The sequence below is a fragment of the Macaca fascicularis genome, chromosome 13 (genome assembly GCF_037993035.2).
Source record: "Macaca fascicularis isolate 582-1 chromosome 13, T2T-MFA8v1.1".
In the NCBI taxonomy this organism is placed as follows: domain Eukaryota; kingdom Metazoa; phylum Chordata; class Mammalia; order Primates; family Cercopithecidae; genus Macaca; species Macaca fascicularis.
The window spans coordinates 83,793,015-83,812,169 of NC_088387.1; the positions used below are offsets into that span (position 1 = coordinate 83,793,015).

At 45.9% G+C, this 19,155-nt stretch overlaps 1 protein-coding gene across 10 annotated transcripts in view; it reads left to right on the forward strand.

Moving 5' to 3' along the window:
• The first annotated feature begins 16,281 nt into the window (after positions 1-16,281).
• The window catches only part of ATL2 (atlastin GTPase 2), a 79,498-nt gene continuing 76,624 nt past the window's right edge, over positions 16,282-19,155 (forward strand). For 6 of the 10 annotated variants that reach the window (XM_065527168.2, XM_045369477.3, XM_045369479.3 and 3 more), the window contains exon 1: positions 16,282-16,429. Coding sequence is in view for 5 of the 10 variants with exons in the window: in XM_045369477.3 (XP_045225412.1) it covers positions 16,312-16,429 (118 nt within the window). In the remaining 5 variants the exon portion in view is untranslated. Of the gene's footprint in view, positions 16,430-17,352; positions 17,462-19,155 lie in introns of those variants that run through there. The other 4 variants (XM_074011956.1, XM_074011957.1, XM_045369481.3 and 1 more) reach the window with 1 other exon arrangement.

Here is a 19,155-nt window from a genome sequence, read left to right on the forward strand (position 1 = left end):
GTGCCACCACGCCCGGCTAATTTTTGTATTTTTAGTAGAGACAAGGTTTAACCATATTGCCCAGGCCGGTCTTGAACTTCTGACCTCGTGATCCACCCACCTCGGCCTCCCAAATTGCTGGGATTATAGGTGTGAGCCACAGCGCCCGGCCTACTGTCTCCTTTTTATTGATGCCATTTCTGGTTGGGTTTTCTGTTACTTTCTCCTAAAGCGTCCTAACTGAAAAATATATTATCAATGATTTTCCACTTAGAATATTGAAAAAAACCAGCTTTCTCCTCAAGACTAGATTGTGTCCACAAAGAACTTACTAGAGGTGGGATATAAATGCTAATGTTGGCCTTTATGCTCAAAGAAAAGGCCTCCACAGGTTACAACTGTCCGTGTGTGGAGGAACCTGCTGAAGGTGTGGGTGTGATCAGAGGTCTCACTGGTGGGAGAAGAGAGCTATTTTGGGTATCTGTGGTGGATTGGGAGCTTGTGCCCCATGCCATATCCCTAGGTGCACTATGTGGGGAATCAAGTGCCATCTTGGAGGGTTTTTTTCTTTTCTTTTTTTTTTTTTTTTGAGACAGGGTCTCTGCCACTTAGGCTGGAATGCAGTGGTGTGGTCATAGCTCACTGCAGCCTCGAACTCCTGGGCTCAAGCGATCCTCTTGCCTCAGCCTCTCTAGTTGCTGAGACTACAGGTGCACACCATCATGCTGGGCTAATTTTTAAATTTTTTTGTGGAGACAGAGTCTCTCTATGTTGCCCAGCTGGTCTTCAACTCCTGGCCTCAAGCAATTCTCCTACCATAAGTGATCCTCCTGCCTCAGCTTCCAAGTTTCTGGGGTTACAGGATGAGCCACTGAGACTGACCCTGCAGTCTCAGACTTAAATCAGCATGCTTATTGAACTGTGTAAAGGGTCCAGATTATCAAAAGATCTCAATCCTACAAAAGTACCTTTTGGCTATTATCACTATTTGCAAGCCCAGTGCAGACACTGCTCCCCCAGGCTGGGTCTACCAGATTCCCGCCCCCTGTAGATCCTACATTTCTTTCTGTTTCCCCAGCAGCACCTCCTAAGTCTCTCCTCTATTAAAGTATTTGCTGCTGTTGTCCTTTCTATTTCCCTCCCACCTTCTTTGTCTGCGTCCTTCTTCTCCCTGCCCCACAAGGGGAAATGAATAGCTGGCCAAATTACTGCTTTGGGGAATTGCTTTAGTGAATGTTGGAGAGGATAAACCAGAAACTAAGATGTTATTCTTCATTCTTTGCTTGTGGGGCTTGGGACCTCCATTATTTAGTGATTGGGTTCGGATTCTCCAGAATCATATTGGACTCGAGTACATTCCATTATTTCTCTTTTTTTCGTTCCAGAATTTTTGGTGCCTAATTTCTCTTTCCTTCCACTGGACACACAATGGACACTCCTTTGCTTCAGTTACACCTTTATAAATCTGACTTCCTCTTAGTCCCTCTTTCCCATTCTCAACTGCTCACAAAGAGCTCCTTTATCCCATAATATTCATTTTCCTGACTTTTCATCAGAGGCCTGTTATTTTTTCTTCCACCCTTCTGAGAGCGTCTGGGTGTGTACCTGGAACCGCAGTGGCCTCCTGGAATTCTCCTGATTTACTTGGGGGAAATAGCCACGTAGCAGTCTTATGACTATAGTGCTTAATCTCCACCACTTTCAGCCCCTGAAGAATGGCTACCAGCTCTCCAGTTTTCATATAAGCATTATGATATTAAAACCACTCAATAGTAGTTCTCCTTGTCAAAGAATTAGACTGAAAGATTCTGTGTTCTTTTACACAATTGCAATTTTTATGAGAGAAATAACCTGCCAATCTTGTAGAGAACAAGTACCCAACCTACAGACATGGTGAATTCCTTCTAGCTTTTTTGTCATTGATCTGTATGTGATAAAATCCTCTCAGTCACCATCAATTAAGGATGAAATAAAGGAAAACATGAACGTACGTGAGGAGAGAGCCCTAATTTGGGATACAAGGGTGGTATAAGTCTTGATCTTCAGATTTAAATATGCCCATGAACTAGAATCTAAAAATGCTGTTTTCCCATATGGACCTGCACGTTCTTGGTTCTCCCTATTTAAAATAAGAACACGAGGAAAATACTTAATCTATGCTGAAATTACTAACTATGATTATTATAAACATCTGTTATGGGGCAACTTTGACCTACCAAGCTGGGGCCAAAATATAGCTGGTGAGGACAATATTTCTTTTTCAAGTCCCTTTCAGCTCTTGCCTCCCTCCTCCCAGTGTCGGTTTTCACCTACTGTTGTCTCCTTGTTTTGTGCTGGATTGGTCAAACATCCAGGCCCTTGTGGGGAAGACAGATAGGATTCATTGCAAGCAAGGCCTGAGAGGTGAATGGTGGGGAACAGGCACAGTCTCTGTTCCCTGCCTGCCCTCTTGGAAGGTGTCAGAGACCCATGGTTAGAACGGTGAGGCCAGAAACAGAGGAATTGGCTTCATGAGACTTTGAGGCATTCCCAGCAAGAGGTGAGAGCAAGAAACTGCAAAACTATTCACAAGAGATTTTGGGACTCTTCAGGCACAAGCAGAATTGCTTAGGAACAAAGCATGGCTGTGTACAGAATTCTTCTCAGCTGTGGTACCCAGTGGACCAAAGACTCTAGGAGCATCAGCAGTCTGCAGGCTTGGCACAGACCCTGGCTTTCTTTACGGGCATTGTCAGCAGCAGCAAGGATATGGCTCTGTCTTGAGAGCGCTGAGGGAAGCAGATGCTGATGGAGGGGGTGTTGGAGGGGATGGCAAGGCTAGGCACAGAATCGCATGAACATCAACACTTGCTCAAGAAATAACCAACCAACAAGCCTATAAATGATACTGGTATGTTGCACTCCCTTCAGTTTTGTGGTAATGAAGGTGCATAAAGGTTAAACACATTTTTTTTTTTTTTTTTTGAGACGGAGTCTCGCTCTGTCGCCCAGGCTGGAGTGCAGTGGCCGGATCTCAGCTCACTGCAAGCTCCGCCTCCCGGGTTTACGCCATTCTCCTGCCTCAGCCTCCCGAGTAGCCAGGACTACAGGCGCCCGCCATCTCGCCCGGCTAGTTTTTTGTATTTTTTTTTTTTTAGTAGAGACGGGGTTTCACCGTGTTAGCCAGGATGGTCTCGATCTCCTGACCTCGTGATCCGCCCGTCTCGGCCTCCCAAAGTGCTGGGATTACAGGCTTGAGCCACCGCGCCCGGCCAGGTTAAGCACATTTTCAAGGGATCTTATCACAAATTCAGAATTGGAATCTGGAGCCCGGTTGCTCCAGTCTCTGGGTTACCCACAGCAAGTGTGGTTATTTCTAAAAATATGCAACACATGGTTGTGCTGGGAGAGAGTGTGCTCTGGAGATGCTGCAGAGGCTTCTCGAATGGAGCAGAAAATGGGTACAAGTTGGAGGGGTGGGTTGCTGCTGCCAGCACAACCCTGCTACCAGGTCTCCTGGTTACCCCAAGAAGGGCTCTTTCCTGTTCGGCACACACAAAAGTGAAAGTGAGTGTCAAGCAGTGCAGGCTTTATTTCATGGCCATGGAATGGGAGAAGTGGGAGCATAGCTCACAAATCAACTTCTCGGCTCCTGGGAACTGGGAAGTTACGCATATAGGGTATTCTTGATGAAGGGGTTGGGCATTAACATCGAGGAGAGGTATATTTCTGCTTTTTCTTGGGAAGAGACAGAGATTTACTTGGAATCAAGGAACTGCCTCCCTTTTGTCCTTTTTTGGTTTCCTCCTGTTGTTATCATGGTAATTGTCAACTGTCATGGCGCCCATGGGAGTGTCATTTAGTATGGAAATTGGATTATAATGAAGTTAGAGGTTCTTCAGAGGTGGAATAAGCTGCCTAAGAAGGAGCCTTTGATCACAGACATCCTGTTTTCTTTTTTTTTTTTTTGAGACGGAGTCTTGCTCTGTCGCCCAGGCTGGAGTACAGTGGCACGATCTTGGCTCACTGCAACCTCTGCCTCCCGGGTTCAAGCGATTCTCCTGCCTCAGCCTCCTGAGTAGCTGGGATTACAGGCGCGTGCCACCATGCCTGGCTAATTTTTGTATTTTTAGTAGAGATGGGGTTTCACTATGTTGGTCAGGCTGCTCTTGAACTCCTGACATAGTGATCCGCCCACCTCGGCCTACCAAAGTGCTGGGATTACAGGCATGAGCCACTGCACCCGGTCCCTGTTTTCTGAAAATATGCAGAGTCAAAGAAGAGTAGGAATTTTGCTAAGTCACATAGGCATTGCATTGGGCAACAAAAGCAGGGTAGAGGTCCACCTAAGTCACATAGGCCCTGCAATGCCTTTGTAACTCAATGCAATGGGTAACAGCCCCAGTGTGGTATCCACAGAGTAGTGACGGCAGGCATACAATGCTTTTCCAGCAACTAAGCAACTTGCGCTCTGAATTTGAGAAGCAGACTGAATACATTGGAGCAGCACTCATTTTATCTTCTGAGATCTGCCATTGATGTCACATGGTGATGGTGGTGGCAAAAAAAAAAAAAAAAAAAAAAAAAGCCCAATGGAAATACTATAGGTATTCAACAAGATCTTTGACTCAACAGTGGAGAGTTGACAACTCTGAACCCTTGGATGGTTTGTTCATCACCTAAATCCTAATTCAAAGAAGGGAGCTGTGGTGGCGAATGGTTAGGCCAACTCCAAGGAGTTATTTGTATCATACATCTGGAGTTCTTCAAGCTACGACAGGCAACAGAGTTTAGTAGTCCGAGTGTGAACCCCAGAGTTCTATCTGTGGGGTCAAAGCCCAACTCCACTATTTTTTACACTGGGTAGTCTGGGGCAAATTATTTAATTTCTCTTGGCTTCAGGTTTCTCAGCATAAAATATTAAATGTAAGAGTGTCTCTGTTTTAGAATTATTGTGAAGTTTAACTGGAAAAAAAAAAAGTAGGCCAGGCGTGGTGGCTCAAGCCTATAATCCCAGCACTTTGGGAGGCCAAGGCAGGTGGATCACCTGAGGTCAGGAGTTCAAGACCAGCCTGGCCAACATGGTGAAATCCTGTTTCTATTAAAAATTAAAAAATGGGCGGAAGTGGTGGTACACATCTGTAATCCCAGCTACCCAGGAGGCTGAGGCAGGAGGATTGCTTGAACCCAGGAGGCAGAGGTTGCAGTGAGCCGAGATCATGCCATTGCACTCTAGCCTGGGCGACAAGAGTGAAACTCCCTCTCAAAAAAAAAAAGAAAAAAAAAGAAAAAAAAGTAATAAATTATTACTTCATATGAATTCCTGGCACATATAAGTACCTGATAAATGTTAGATGTTATATTAAGTATTAGCAGACGATTCTAGCGAGCTTCCTCTGTGACTTGAGAATCTGATTCTGAGTATCTTAGGCTCCGTTGTTTCTACTCCTTCCTAGAACAACAGTTAAAGGAACAAGATTGCAGACAGGGTGGGAAGCTTTCTCGTGTGACCACCTAGCAGTAGGGAGGATGCCTGGGATGTGTGCCTGGATCCTAGTGCTCTTGTGTGGGGCTTTGGTGGGCTCTACTGTGAGGTGGGTTGGCTAGTCTGGTTCCTGGGTCCCTTGTGCTCATATCCCTGGAATTGGAGCTGACCCTATGCTTTGTTCTTTGGTTTTTACCCAGGACCTGGTGCTCCTTTTTGTGATTCAGGTCTCCTTGGTGTACCTGTCTTAATCTTACCTACAGCATCCATCTGATTCCTGGCATAGACTGAACACCTCTGTACCACTATGATGACCTCTGGTTCTTAACTCAGCTACCTCCCTAATCCTCTATAGTGAGTGTGGTGACCTCTGGGTCCCAGCCAAGGGAAGCTAAGAAGGGATGACTATGGCCCATTTCCACCTAACCACCATGAACCATCATTTTTAATTTGCTGAGTCCTTTTCTTTTGCCTCCCTCTCTCCCTCCCTCCCTCTCTCTCTCTTTCTCTCCCTTCCCTTCCCTTCCCTTCCCTTCCCTTCCCTTCCCTTCCCTTCCCTTCCCTTTCTTCCTTCCTTCTTTCCTTCCTTTCTCTCTTTCTCTCTTTCTTTCTTTCTTCTTTTTTGAGATAGGGTCTCATTGTGTCACCCATGCTGGAGTGCAGTGGCACGATCATGGCTCACAGCAACTTCAACCTCCCTGGCTCAAGTAATTCTTCCACCTCAGCCTCCCGAGTAGCGAGGACTACAGGTGCACACCATCACACCTGGCTAATTTTTATATTTTTTTGAGAGATGGGGTTTCTCTATGTTGCCCAGGCTGGTCTTGAACTCCTGGGCTCAAGCATTAGCCCACCTTGGCCTCTTGAAATGCTGGGATTACAAGCGTGAGCCACCACACCCAGACTGAAAGAGAATTTTGTAAGTCACAGATAAATAAAAACTTTATTCACTACACTACAGGAAAAACTGAATTGCCTTTCTATTCTCTGTTTAGAAAATGATATCCCCAAATTGGCATAATATGAAGAGTCAAAGGCTATACAGCAAAAAAGTCAGAAAAAATGGTGTAGGCTGGGCGAGTTGGCTCATGCCTGTAATCCCAGCACTTTGGGAGGCCGAGGCGGGTGGATCACTTGAGGTCAGGAGTTCAAGACCAGCCTGGCCCACACAGCAAAACCCTGTCTCTACTAAAAATACAAAAATGAGCTGGGTGTGGTGGTGAACCTGTAATCTCAGCTATGCAGGAGGCTGAGGCAGGAGAATCCCTTGAACCTGGGAGGTGGAGGTGGCAGTAAGCTGAGATTGTACCACTACACTCCAGCCTGGGCAAAAGAGCTGAGAAGACTCTGTTTAAAAAAAAAAAAAAAAGAAAAGAAAAAAGAAAATGTGGTTTTATTTTATTTTATTTTATTTTATTTTTTTGAGGCAGAGTCTTGCTCTGTTGCCCAGGCTGGAGTGCAGTGGTGTGACCTCGGCTCACTGCAAACTCTGTTGCCTCCCAGGTTCATGCCATTCTCCTGCCTCAGCCTCCTGAGTAGCTGGGACTACATGGGACTACAGGTGCCCGCCACCACGCCCAGCTAATTTTTTTGTATTATTTTCAGTAGAGACAGGGTTTTGCCATGATAGCCAGGCTGGTCTCGATCTCCTAACCTCGTGATCCACCTGCCTTGGCCTCCCAAAGTGCTGGGATTACAGGCGTGAGCCACCTCACCTGGCCAGAAAATGTGGTTTTAGAAAGGTATGCCATGAAGTTAATAAATAAAAAAATTATTTTTCTGTATGTTTGTAATGTTTGTGGTATGTGTTAGATAAAATTTGGGATTTTGAGGGGATTTCTTTTCTTATGCAATAAGCATTTACTTTCTTTCTTTTTTTTTTTTTTTTGAGACGGAGTCTCGCTCTGTCGCCCAGGCTGGAGTGCAGTGGCCAGATCTCAGCTCACTGCAAGCTCCGCCTCCCGGGTTCACGCCATTGTCCTGCCTCAGCCTCCCGAGTAGCTGGGACTATAGTCACCTGCCACCACGTCTGGCTAATTTTTTATATTTTTAGTAGAGACGGTGTTTCACCATGTTAGCCAGGATGGTCTCGATCTCCTGACCTCGTGATCCACCCGTCTTGGCCTCCCAAAGTGCTGAGATTACAGGCTTGAGCCACCGCGCCCGGCCAGCATTTACTTTCACAGTTTGTTTTTTGTGGGTTTTTTTTTTTTTTTCTCAAGACAGGGTCTCACTCCCATTGCCCTAGCCAGGGTGCAGTGGCACAATGTCGGCTCACTGCAGCCTCAACTTCCTGGGCTCAAGTGATCCTCTCACCTCAGCCTCCCAAGTAACTGGGAATACAGGTGTGCACCACCACACATGGCTTTTTGTATTTTCTGTATCGATGGGGTTTTGCCATGTTGCTTGGGTTGGTCTGGAACTCAAGTGATCCACCTGCCTCGGCCTCCCAAAGTGCTGGGATTACATACATAAGCCATCACACCTTGCCTCACAATTTGTTTTCTTAAAGAAATTCCTCAAACTTGTAGAAGCTTCAGGCCCCCCAAAATACTAAATCTGTTCCTGATAGGAGCTACATGGCACATAGGCTCATTTACAGTGGTCACCAATGGATATTGGGTCACACCTATGGAACATGTCCTGTTGGTGAGTGCTATTTGTCATTTGTATCACTGTAAAATAAAACAATATGAAAAAATTAAGAACCACTGCTTTAGACAGCAGAAGCAAACAAGTAATTTTATCAGAGAGTGATTAGCACTATCTGAATTCAGAGCTTATTATTGCTATGTATTTGCTTATGCATTTACCACATATATATGTTTATATATTGGTATGACACCCTGGATATGTGTTCTGGTTACCTATTGTTCTATAACAAATTACAGAGATGAAAGGAAATATTTGGCTGCTCTCCAGTTACAAAACAAAATGTCTTAAAGCAACAATCAGCCGGGCGCGGTGGCTCAAGCCTGTAATCCCAGCACTTTGGGAGGCCGAGACGGGCGGATCACGAGGTCAGGAGATCGAGACCATCCTGGCTAACACGGTGAAACCCCGTCTCTACTAAAAATACAAAAAAACTAGCCAGGCGAGGTGGCGGGCGTCTGTAGTCCCAGCTACTTCGGAGGCTGAGGCAGGAGAATGGCGTGAACCCGGGAGGTGGAGCTTGCAGTGAGCTGAGATCCGGCCACTGCACTCCAGCCTGGGTGACAGAGCAAGACTCCGTCTCAAAAAAAAAAAAAAAAAAAAAAAAAAAAGCAACAATCATTTTATTACATCTTTTTTTTCTTTTCTTTTTTCTTTTTTTTTTTTTGAGACGGAGTCTCACTGTGTTGCCCAGGCTGGAGTGCAGTGGCGCGATCTCGGCTCACTGCAAACTCCGCCTCCCGGGTTTACGCCATTCTCCTGCCTCAGCCTCCGAGTAGCTGGGACTACAGGCGCCCGCCACCACGCCCGGCTAGTTTTTTGTATTTTTAGTAGAGACGGGGTTTCACCATGTTAGTCAGGATGGTCTCGATCTCCTGACCTCGTGATCCACCCACCTCGGCCTCCCAAAGTGCTGGGATTACAGGCTTGAGCCACCACGCCCGGCTATTACATCTTATTATAGCTAGCCTTCTTGGAGGGTGATCAGGATAAGCTTGAAAGATAAATATTTGCCAGGCCGACCAAGTGGCAGTGGCATTACATGCAATATTTGAGTCTGAGCAAAGAACTATTGGGAAAATGAAAAGATGGAACTCATATTCTGAGCATTTATAATTGAAGACAAACCCCAAAAATATTTGGGAAGGGGAGAAATGGTGTGAGGCTGGGAGGCAGTGTTTGAGGTGAGTACAGATTTCACTATCAAAGTATAATGAAACGACTCTAGTGGCAGTGAATCCAATAATTAAATAGGTTATGACATGGACAGTGACTCTAAGACATTGTCAAGGTATAGTGTTTCTTCCTCCCAATCAGCCAGCCAGTTTTTAGAAGTTAGGAATTAAGCTTGAGTGTGAGTTGGAAACAAAGATTTGGCTGCTCTCTTACAGAGAGGTTATGTTGGCTGTAATAAGGCCAATGTAGATATTGTCTTAATCTTAAAAGAGGCCCAGATATGCAGTTGCTTCTATGAAGTCTGGATTTCCCACTGATTTCAAAGGCATTCCTGGGGGCAGGCAAGTTATGAGAAACACATGAGGCGTGGTCCAGATAGGTTGTCCAAGGAGGATACCATTCATTACCCCGTTTTCAGAGGAACCTAAAGCACATGGCAATGTTTGCTTCAAGCTACAAGCACATTTTCTGTGTCCTGGTGTTTACTTTCACTCCTTTATTTTTTTGTTTTTATTTATTTAATTTTTGAGACTGAGTTTCGCTCTTGTTGCCCAGGCTGGAGTGCCATGGCACGATCTTGGCTCATGGCAATCTCTGTCTCCCAGGTTCAAGCGATTCTTCTGCCTCAGCCTCCCGAGTAGCTGGAATTACAGGCGTGCGCCACCACACCCAGCTAATTTTGTATTTTTAGTAGACATCGGGTTTCTCCATGTTGGTCAGGCCCATCTCAAACTCCCAACCTCAGGTGATCCGCCTACCTCGGCCTCCTAAAGTGCTGGGATTACAGGCGTGAGCCACTGTGCCTGGCTACTCCTTCATTTTTATTTTTTAAAATGTACTATAGGATATTATACTGTGCCTAGAGTTCCTGCCAGTGTTCTTTTGTATGAGAATTGTAATTAAAAAACCAGTATCTATCTACTTTTCAGAACATAAACAAGTCCAGTTTCTGGATTTGAACTTTTGTTCCTCCTGCTACTAAATCATTTCAGTAACTATAAGACACCTATGAACTCTATAGAAGTCAGTCGTTCAAGTAGGAGCTACCAATTGCATCTAAGACAGTGCTGGTTATCTTGATCATGGGTGACCTAAATCTGAACCTTGTCCTCTCCAGCTATTCAAAACAGTCTCCTGGACACCCAGAAGCCATACTTCTAGCTATTTAGTTGTCTGTAGAAGGTGATTATAGAGTTTTCAGTACCTAGCCACAATGCTAGTCTGTTATCTGAAGATACATGGTTAAGAACATAGGCTCCAGCCTGACCAATGTGGTGAAACCCCATCTCTATTAAAAATACAAAAAGTAGCCAGGCATGGTGGCATGTACCTGTAATCCCAGCTACTCGGGAGGCTGAGGCAGGACAATCACTGGAAGCCGGGAGGTGGAGGTTGCAATGAGCCGAGATCGCACCATTGCATTCCAGCCTAGTGGACAGAGTGAGACCCTGTCCTTTTTTTTTTTTTTTTTTGAAACGGAGTCTCACTCCGCGCCGGGACCAAGACCCTGTCTTAAAAAAAAAGAACATGGGCTCTCGCCAGGCGTAGTGGCTCTCGCCTGTAATCCCAGCACTTTGGGAGGCGGAGGTGGGTGGATCATGAGGTCAGGAGATCGAGGCCACCCTGGCTAACAGTGAAACCCCATCTCTACTAAAAATACAAAAAATTATCTGGGCATGGTGGCATGTGCCTGTAGTCCCAGCTCCTCGGGAGGCGGAGGCAGGAGAATTGCTTGAATCTGGGAGGTGGAGGTTGCAGTGAGCTGAGATCGCACCACTGCACTCCAGCCTGGGTAACAGAGCGAGACTCTGTCTCAAAAAAAAAAAAAAAAAAAAAAAAAAAAAAAGAAAAAGATAAAAAGAACATGGGCTCTCAGAACAGACAGAATTCAGTGGTTAAAATTTCAGCTCTTCAATTTACTAGTCATATGGCCTTGAAGCAATTATGTAACATTTTAAAGTCCCTGTTTCTGTAGAATGCTGATGGTGAGGATGATGTCAACAATCCTTGCCTCATGAAAGTATTTCGTAGATTAAAGGAAATTATGAACAGGTATTATTACTAATTGTGTTCTTGCTCTTTAATCCCTTCTTAGACTTAAAAGAGCTGTTTTACTGGAGCTCACGATGGCTATCATTTATTGCCATGCGCCAGCACTGGGCTACTTTATCTATGTGATCTATAATCATAATGAAAAAGGCAAGGAAGAGACCTTTACTTTTTACAGCAGAGGAAACTGAAGGTCAGAGAGGTTAATGATCTTGGTCATAAAACCACGAGGTAGATAGAGCTGGGGTGTGAACTCAAAGCTGCTGTTCTTTCCACTAAGCCCTTCTGATACTCATGTATCCCAGTTTAAGTCATTGCCCCTGCAGAGGAATATGGCTAGGAAGGATCATTATTTCCCTCTTGCATTAACAAGGGACAGCTGTCTATCCCTTGCTCTAGAAAAAAAAGAACTTTGGCTGGGCGCGGTGGTTCATGCCTGTAATCCCAGCACTTTGGGAGGCTGAGGCGGGTGGATCACGAGGTTAAGAGATCGAGACCATCCCTAGCTAACATGGTGAAACCCTGTTTCTACTAAAAATATAAAAAAAACTTAGCCAGGCATGGTGGCGGGTGCCTGTAGTCCCAGCTACTTGGGAGGCTGAGGCAGGAGAATGGCATGAACCTGGGAGGCTGAGCTTGCAGTGAGCCGAGATCGTGCCACTGCATTCCAGTCTGGGCGACAGAGCAAGACTCTGTCTCAAAAAAAAAAAAAAAAAAAAAGAAAGAAAGAAAAAAAAAAGGAAAAGAAAAAAAAGAACACCTAATATTAAGCAGTAAACCCAGGCAGAAACCCATCTACCCACAGTGTTTCATATGGGGCTAATACATGCCTTTGAAGAGAGGTATGCGCCCATGTCCAGGCTCCTACAACAAATATTAGCCCCAGAAACTCTTGATGTTCTTTTCCTTTCTTGTGTTTTTTTTTTTTTTTTCTAGACAGGCTGGAGTGCAGCAGTGGGATCTCGGCTCACTGCAACCTCCGCCTCCCCGGTTCAAGTAATTCTGCTGCCTCAGCCTCCTGTGTAACGGGAATTACAGGCACGTGCCACCATGCCTGGCTACTTGTTGTACTCTTAGTAGAGACTGGGTTTCACCATGTTGGCCAGGCCAGGTCTCAAACTCTTGACCTTGTGATCCACCCCCCTTGGCCTCCCAACACTTTGGGGTACCAAAGTAGCATGAGCTACCGTACCCAGCAATTCTTGATGTTCTTAATTTGATCTCTCTTAGAAGGTCTTCTTAGACCCTGAATCACTAGCTTTGGACATAAATAAAATTTTTCTGCCAGTCAATAACCCAGAGTCCCTATGCTATTCTCTTCTATTTACTTACTTTTCAAGTACAAAGAGAAAGCCAAGACCAGAGTCCATTTTCTTGTTCACATCTACTCCAGCAGAAACTCTGACAGTCACTGTACAAGTTCTGGGACAAATCAGTGGTCTCTACCCCTCAGGTCAATGAACGGAGCCTACAGAGTCTATCATGAGAATATCGGCGACTGGGTCAAGCACATTGCTTTGTAGTACCTCCAGTGCTTCAGGTCTCTGAGGCCAATTTACCAGCTCTGTTCTGCTTTTTGTAACCTGGGCCCTGAAGCAGCTCTGCCTGTGTCCAGAACTCCACATAGTCTCAGAGAAACAACTTCTTCATTTCTGTAAACCATTCTTGCACAAGAAATACATATCTTCAGGAGCAACAGTTTGCAAGCAGGGTGTAGCTTAAACAAAACTTCCAGGAAACACATCACTGAAAAGATAACAAGGTCTGCAGAGATGCGATTTGCCCGCAACATAAACAGCCTTTTTCATTCTCAGAGAGTGTAGTTTATCTCATTTCAGCCTCAGCAATATCCAACACCTTTTCTATTGACAACACTGCTTTATATTTGTCTTTGGCTTTTCCCTACTCTAACCTTGCCCTATCCATCTGATACCACCCCAGGCAAGAGAGTGGTTGCCACAAATGGATATCTAAATTGCTACCTCTCACAGGGGGGACCTTTCCTTCTATCTTTTTTTTTTTTTTTTGGTCACCCAGGCTAGAGTGCAGTGGTATGATCTTGGTTCACTACAGCCTTGACTTCATGGGCTCAAGCAATCCTCCCACCTTGGCCTCCTCAGCACCTGGGACTACAGGTGCGTGCCTGGCTAATTTTTGTATTTTTTGTAGAGACAGGGTTTCATTATGTTGTCCAGGTTGGTCTCAAACTCCTTAGCTCAAGGGATCCACCCACCTTGTTCTCCCAAAGTGCTGGGATGACAGGCATGAGCCACCGCACTGCCCGGCCCATTCCTTCTATCTTACACCATCTCCATGAAGGTTAAAATGATCTAGGGCAAGTTCTTGTCAGTTCTCATATTCTCAGTACCCTGTGCTTTCCCATAGGAGACTTATAAGAAGGAATGTCTCCCTGAGAGGTGGCAGGGAAAAAATTTCCTTAGGAATCACTGACTTTTTTCTGGACAGCAAAAAATTAATTAATTAATTCTGTTTTTTGAGCTGGTGGTGTCAGGCAGCAATCTTTTTTGAACGGTATCGCTTCTTGCGGAGCAGGGCTAACTCACAGGCAGTGTACCCAGGGTCAGCCTTTTTTTTTTTTTTGAGATGGAGTCTCACTCTGCCATCCAGGCTGGAGTGCAATGGCATGATCTCAGCTCACTGCAACCTCTGCCTCCCAGGTTCAAGTGATTCTCCCACCTCAGCCTCCCAAGTAGCTGGAATTACAGGCACCCGCCATCATGCCTGGCTAATTTTGGTATTTTTGTGGAGATGGGGTTTCACCATGTTGGCCAGGCTAGTTTTGAACTCCTGATTTCAGGTGATCCTCCCACCTTGGTCCCCAAAGTGCTGGGATTACAGGCATGAACCACCAAGCCTGGTTTTTTTTTTTTTTTTTTCAGTAAGGGTTTGACTTCTCTTGATTCAGGTATAGTAACCACAGATTGGGGAGAGAGTGGGTTTGGGAGACAAGATAGGCAAAACACCAAAAAGAGAAGAACATAGGCAAGGGAAAAAAAAAAAAAGAAAAGAGCAAAGCAAAGCAAAACATGAAACACACAGGGTGGCAGCCTAGATTAGTAGATAGAATTGAAGTCCTTAAAATCGAAGGCACAGTGAAAGAAACCATAAGGTCTTTTATTACATGTAAGATGTTCAATATCTTCCAAAGGAGTGCCTATGCTAAGCATAGAGAGTGATCTGGCTTAGGTAAATACTGCAGTTTGGTAAGGATTCAGGTAGATTTTTGTTGTCATTGACTGTATCAACCTTAATTTAGCAAACAGCCTATGCTGTGCTGTTTGTAAATGGTTTCTTTTTTCCATGTGCCTAAGCAAATGTTGTTTAGTGAGTAAATGACAGCAAAGAAATCTTTGTAGAACAATCCTTGTGAAGATTGTTTGCCCTTCTTCTCCTCCTCCTCCTTCTCCTTCTTCTTCTTCCTTTTCAATACTATGTTTTTCAGGCCAATGATAAAACAGAAAATGTCTTGACAAAGTGAGCTCTCCAAATCATATATCACAAGGACATAAGAGGAATATCACTTAACAAGTTGATAAAGAGCCTGTCACCAATATGAAGGAGGGGGAAGGGTAACTGTTCTTTGGATTGTGGAGGTGGTTCAAGTCCCAGAACTAGAACTGTAGTAACTCAAAGAATATTGCCAAGAACATGTATATAGTTATTCACCTAGATTTATATGACAATGAGAACAAACTCCATATTCTGTTGAAATATATTTGGATGGGCCGGGCGCGGTGGCTCACGCCTGTAATCCCAGCACTTTGGGAGGCTGAGGCGGGTGGATCACGAGGTCAGGAGTTCAAGACCAGCCTGGCCAAGATGGTGAAATCCCGTCTCTACTAAAAATACAAAAATTAGCAGGGTGTGGTGGCGGGGGACTGTAATCCCAGCTACTGGGGAGGCTGAGGCAGAGAATTGCTTGAACCCAGGAGGCGTGAGCCACCACGCCCTGCCTAAAATGGGATTTTGAAAGCTTCAATAACACCAATGCTTTTCTAGAGATCGTGCAGGGTGTGAATTTTAGACTTATGAGAAGACCTGGACAAAACAGCTGTTTGTACACCCGGACATCTGTTTTTACTGGAGAAGAGGAATTTCTAATGCAGCTGGAAGCATGGTAAAAATCCAAAGGGATCATGTTTCACAGACGCCTCCACAGGCTGACTTGTATTTTAAAAAGTGACCTGAACTTTCTACTGGATGTTACTGGATCCCCAGAAGAAGGTTCATCACAATTAGGAAAGAACCTGCCACGATTCATTTTACGATTAGAGTGCTTTGTGGCTTGCTTCTGCTAGGTGCTAGGAGCACAGGGCCAGCGTATACACAGTTGAGAAGATGGGGGAGGGTCTCATAAGTAGATGGGGAACGAATGCAAACAAACCTTAGGATGGTGGCGAGGAGGGGAAGCAGCAGTAGGGACTTGGGTGAGGAGAGAAAAGATCAAGCGGAAAAGCACGGCGCTGGCAACATCTTGGGGGGTGGGTGGGGAGAGAGGAGGGGAATGGCTGTGATGAGGAGGGGGCGATGAAAAGGAGAGAAGGGGTGCGAAAGCCACCTCACGTGCAGGACGCACGAATCAATTAGAGATGTAAAGCGAATTGGGAGGGAGGGACTTAGTTCTGTGGAGATCCCTTCTGCGTTTGCACAGCCTGGCCCAGCGCTAAGGGGGTGTGGTGCTGAGCTCAGGGAGGTGGGGGTGTGAGACGGCGGCGACAGGGACATCCCCGCTCCAGTCCGACCAGAAGCTGGGAGCCGGGGAGACGGATCTGCGGGCGGGCAGGGCGGGGGCGGAGCGAGAGAGCGATGGGCGGGGCGGGGGCGGAGGGAGGGCGAGGAGATACTGGGCGAGGAGATACGGGCCGAGGGAGGCGCTAGGACCCGCCAGCCGCCCCGCCGGCTCCCGGGAGGTTGATAAAGCGGCGGCGGCGTTTGACGTCAGTGGGGAGTTAATTTTAAATCGGTACAAGATGGCGGAGGGGGACGAGGCAGCGCGAGGGCAGCAACCGCACCAGGGGCTGCGGCGCCGGCGGCGGACCAGCGACCCAAGCGCCGCGGTTAACCACGTCTCGTCCACGACCTCCCTAGGTACGGGCCAGCGGGGCAGAGGCCGCGGGTCCCTGGTGGGGAGAGGACGCTCGCTGCTCGGGCTCGCGGGCACCGGCCGCAGGCGGCGGGGTCGGAGTCCGCGGCTGGCTGAGGTCTCCTCCCGCCGCCCCGCCTGCCCGCCGGGCCTAGCCTCAGCCGCGCCCCGCGCTCCCGCAGCGCGCGGCCTGAAAGGGCTGCTCGTGGGCCGCGGCTCCAGTAGCTGCTGCGAGAACCAGTGGCGCGCGCGTCTGCGCCCGGCCCGGCCCCCTGCCCGCCAGACCGCCGCGTGGCTGCAGCCGTGTCCGCCCCGACCTTAGGGGGCGGCCTTGAGCCGTGGCCGCATGCCCAGGGCGCGGGGAGGTCGGCTGCGGCTCCGCTCTGCCCGGCGAGCTCCGGACGTGGCGGGGCGACCCGTTAGCTGGCGGGCGCTCGCTGTCCCTCGCGCGGACCGGGAGGAAGGGGTGGCCGGGGCACGATGGGCCCCGCGGAGGAGGAGGTCGCGCGGGGAGCAGACACCTTGCTGCCGGGTCCGAAAGCTCCCTAGACACCCTTCCTGGAGGGAACCGCAGTCCGCAGGCCAGGGCTCTGTCCCCGGGCTCGCGTTTCGGGGCTCCTCGGCTCCCGAACCCATTCGCGCGGGTTGTGCGTGGCTAGGGTGCAAGTCCAGATTTTCGGTCAAACTGGGGTTATGAGCCGTTTACGAGTCATTTGGACGATAGTAAGGCCTGATCACTCTGAAAGTGTCTGTGGTGTGAAGTCACCTGATCCTTGACTCCCTGCTTTTGCTGAATGTGAGCTCCTACTGTACGTGTACCAGGAGCGCCCCTGCCCCCTTGAAGACGCAGTTGCGTTGGCAGCGCAGTGTTGTGTATCCCTCTCACTCATAACACCCCTATTTATAGGAGTTTAGCATTTGATCTCGCACTGTGGTGCGAATTGATCGCATGAAATCCTGATTGAAAATTTTGATGGTACTTAAGAAAGGCGTAAAGTTTTTTCAAAGGCTTATAAATAGTAAAAGCCTACGGTTTGGTAAGTACGGCCAAGATAAGAGTTTATTATTAAATACACTAAATACGAGCTCGGGTCTTAAGATTCCTTTTTTTACAGTCTGTAAAGGTTTTGCTGGATACAACGTAAAACATTTTGGTATGATATTAACCACAAGGACTCGCTTTAATAGGAAAGTTTATTTGAAATATACTTCATCATTCCCGGTAGTCCTTGGCGCATGTCAGAGGTGATGACAGACCGGAGTTTTGCTAAGGGAGAAAGAAAAGGAAATAAAGCTTATTTTATTATTGTCTGCCAACCAAAACACTTGACAGAACTGTTTGTACAATGGTAGCACTCTGTAGAATAAAATACTACCAAAGAAGAAGCTTCGCCTTAGATCTGTGCTGGTTGGATTTCTTAAGTAATTAGTTGTTTTGGAATGCGGATGGATTAATTTCGCTCTTTTGGTTGGACTCTAGGGGAAGATGTGTGTATTCTTTTCTTTCTTCTTTTCCTTTTTTTTGAGGTAAGAGTTTTAGATGCAGTTTCAAAATATTCTGTGTATTTACCTTATGAAAAGAAACATACATTTATACTTCAGTTATGGTTATCAAAGTTTTTGTGCTGTGGTACCTTGAGAAGAGGTGATACTCTTCAGATTATTGTTGAAATAGGGCCCACCATTTATTATTTAATAAATGCTTTTGTCTGCTACTCATAGGTTTTTGTCCTTTATTTTTTAGGACGGGGAAGGAAGACCTTCACTTGATAGCCATTCCTAGCAAATGATTGCCTAAAACAGCTCCTATATCTGCTTATTTGCTCCGAGTCACTCATTAATGAGTTAAAAACTAAATGAAGTTGGTAGGATTTGTGTTTAAAGTAAGAAGAAACAGGCTGTGAATGAACAGGGAATCATCTATTTTTGACTGTGTAGAAACTATTTGTCTCCCTCTGCTTCCTGGAGAAATAAGCTTCAAACACCAAGTTGGGGTGACTCAAGTGTCACTTTAGTAGTTTAGTGTTAGGAAGATGATTTGTGTTTATTCTTTTAGGAATGTAGGATCTTTAGAAAGCCAATAAGCCCTCATTTTATTTGCTTTTAAAGTTGATAGGATTCTGTAGATATGATTAAATCTATTTAGTAAAGTGTTTTGGAATACTTCAAAATTATTTAGGGAGAAGGAGCTGCCTTACAGTAAAGATATTATAGGGAAAAGAAACCCTGAGTGAAAATAAGATTATGGCCTTAAGTCAAGTACACATAGGTGTATTTCAGGATTCGTTTTTCTGTGACTGTATTGTAACTTTAAAGTTTTGGAATATTCACAAGTATAAGTAACTTTCTTGAAATTGTTAGACCTTTTCCAAAATTATGCTTTTTCCACAGTTGGTATTAGGCAGCTGCTAAGAATACGGGGAGACTGGTTAACTAGTTTGATGATGCTGAAGTTCAACATATGTTTTTTAAATTTGAGAACTTCATAGCAAGATGTATTAAAAAATTGTTAACGGTCATTTGGAAGACCTGTTTGACACACACAATTGTCAGCAAAGCTGTTTGGCAGGCTCTTAAAGTTAACAGCCAGAAATGTAAGGCATAGGAGTAGAAGTTAAACATTTTTTTGGTAATGGTGGTTTAGAGCTTTACAGAGCAAGGATTTTCTCCAGATAGGTGCAGTGAAGCAGTTTTTTTATTTTCTTTCTTCTTTTTAAAGTGTAATGGTATT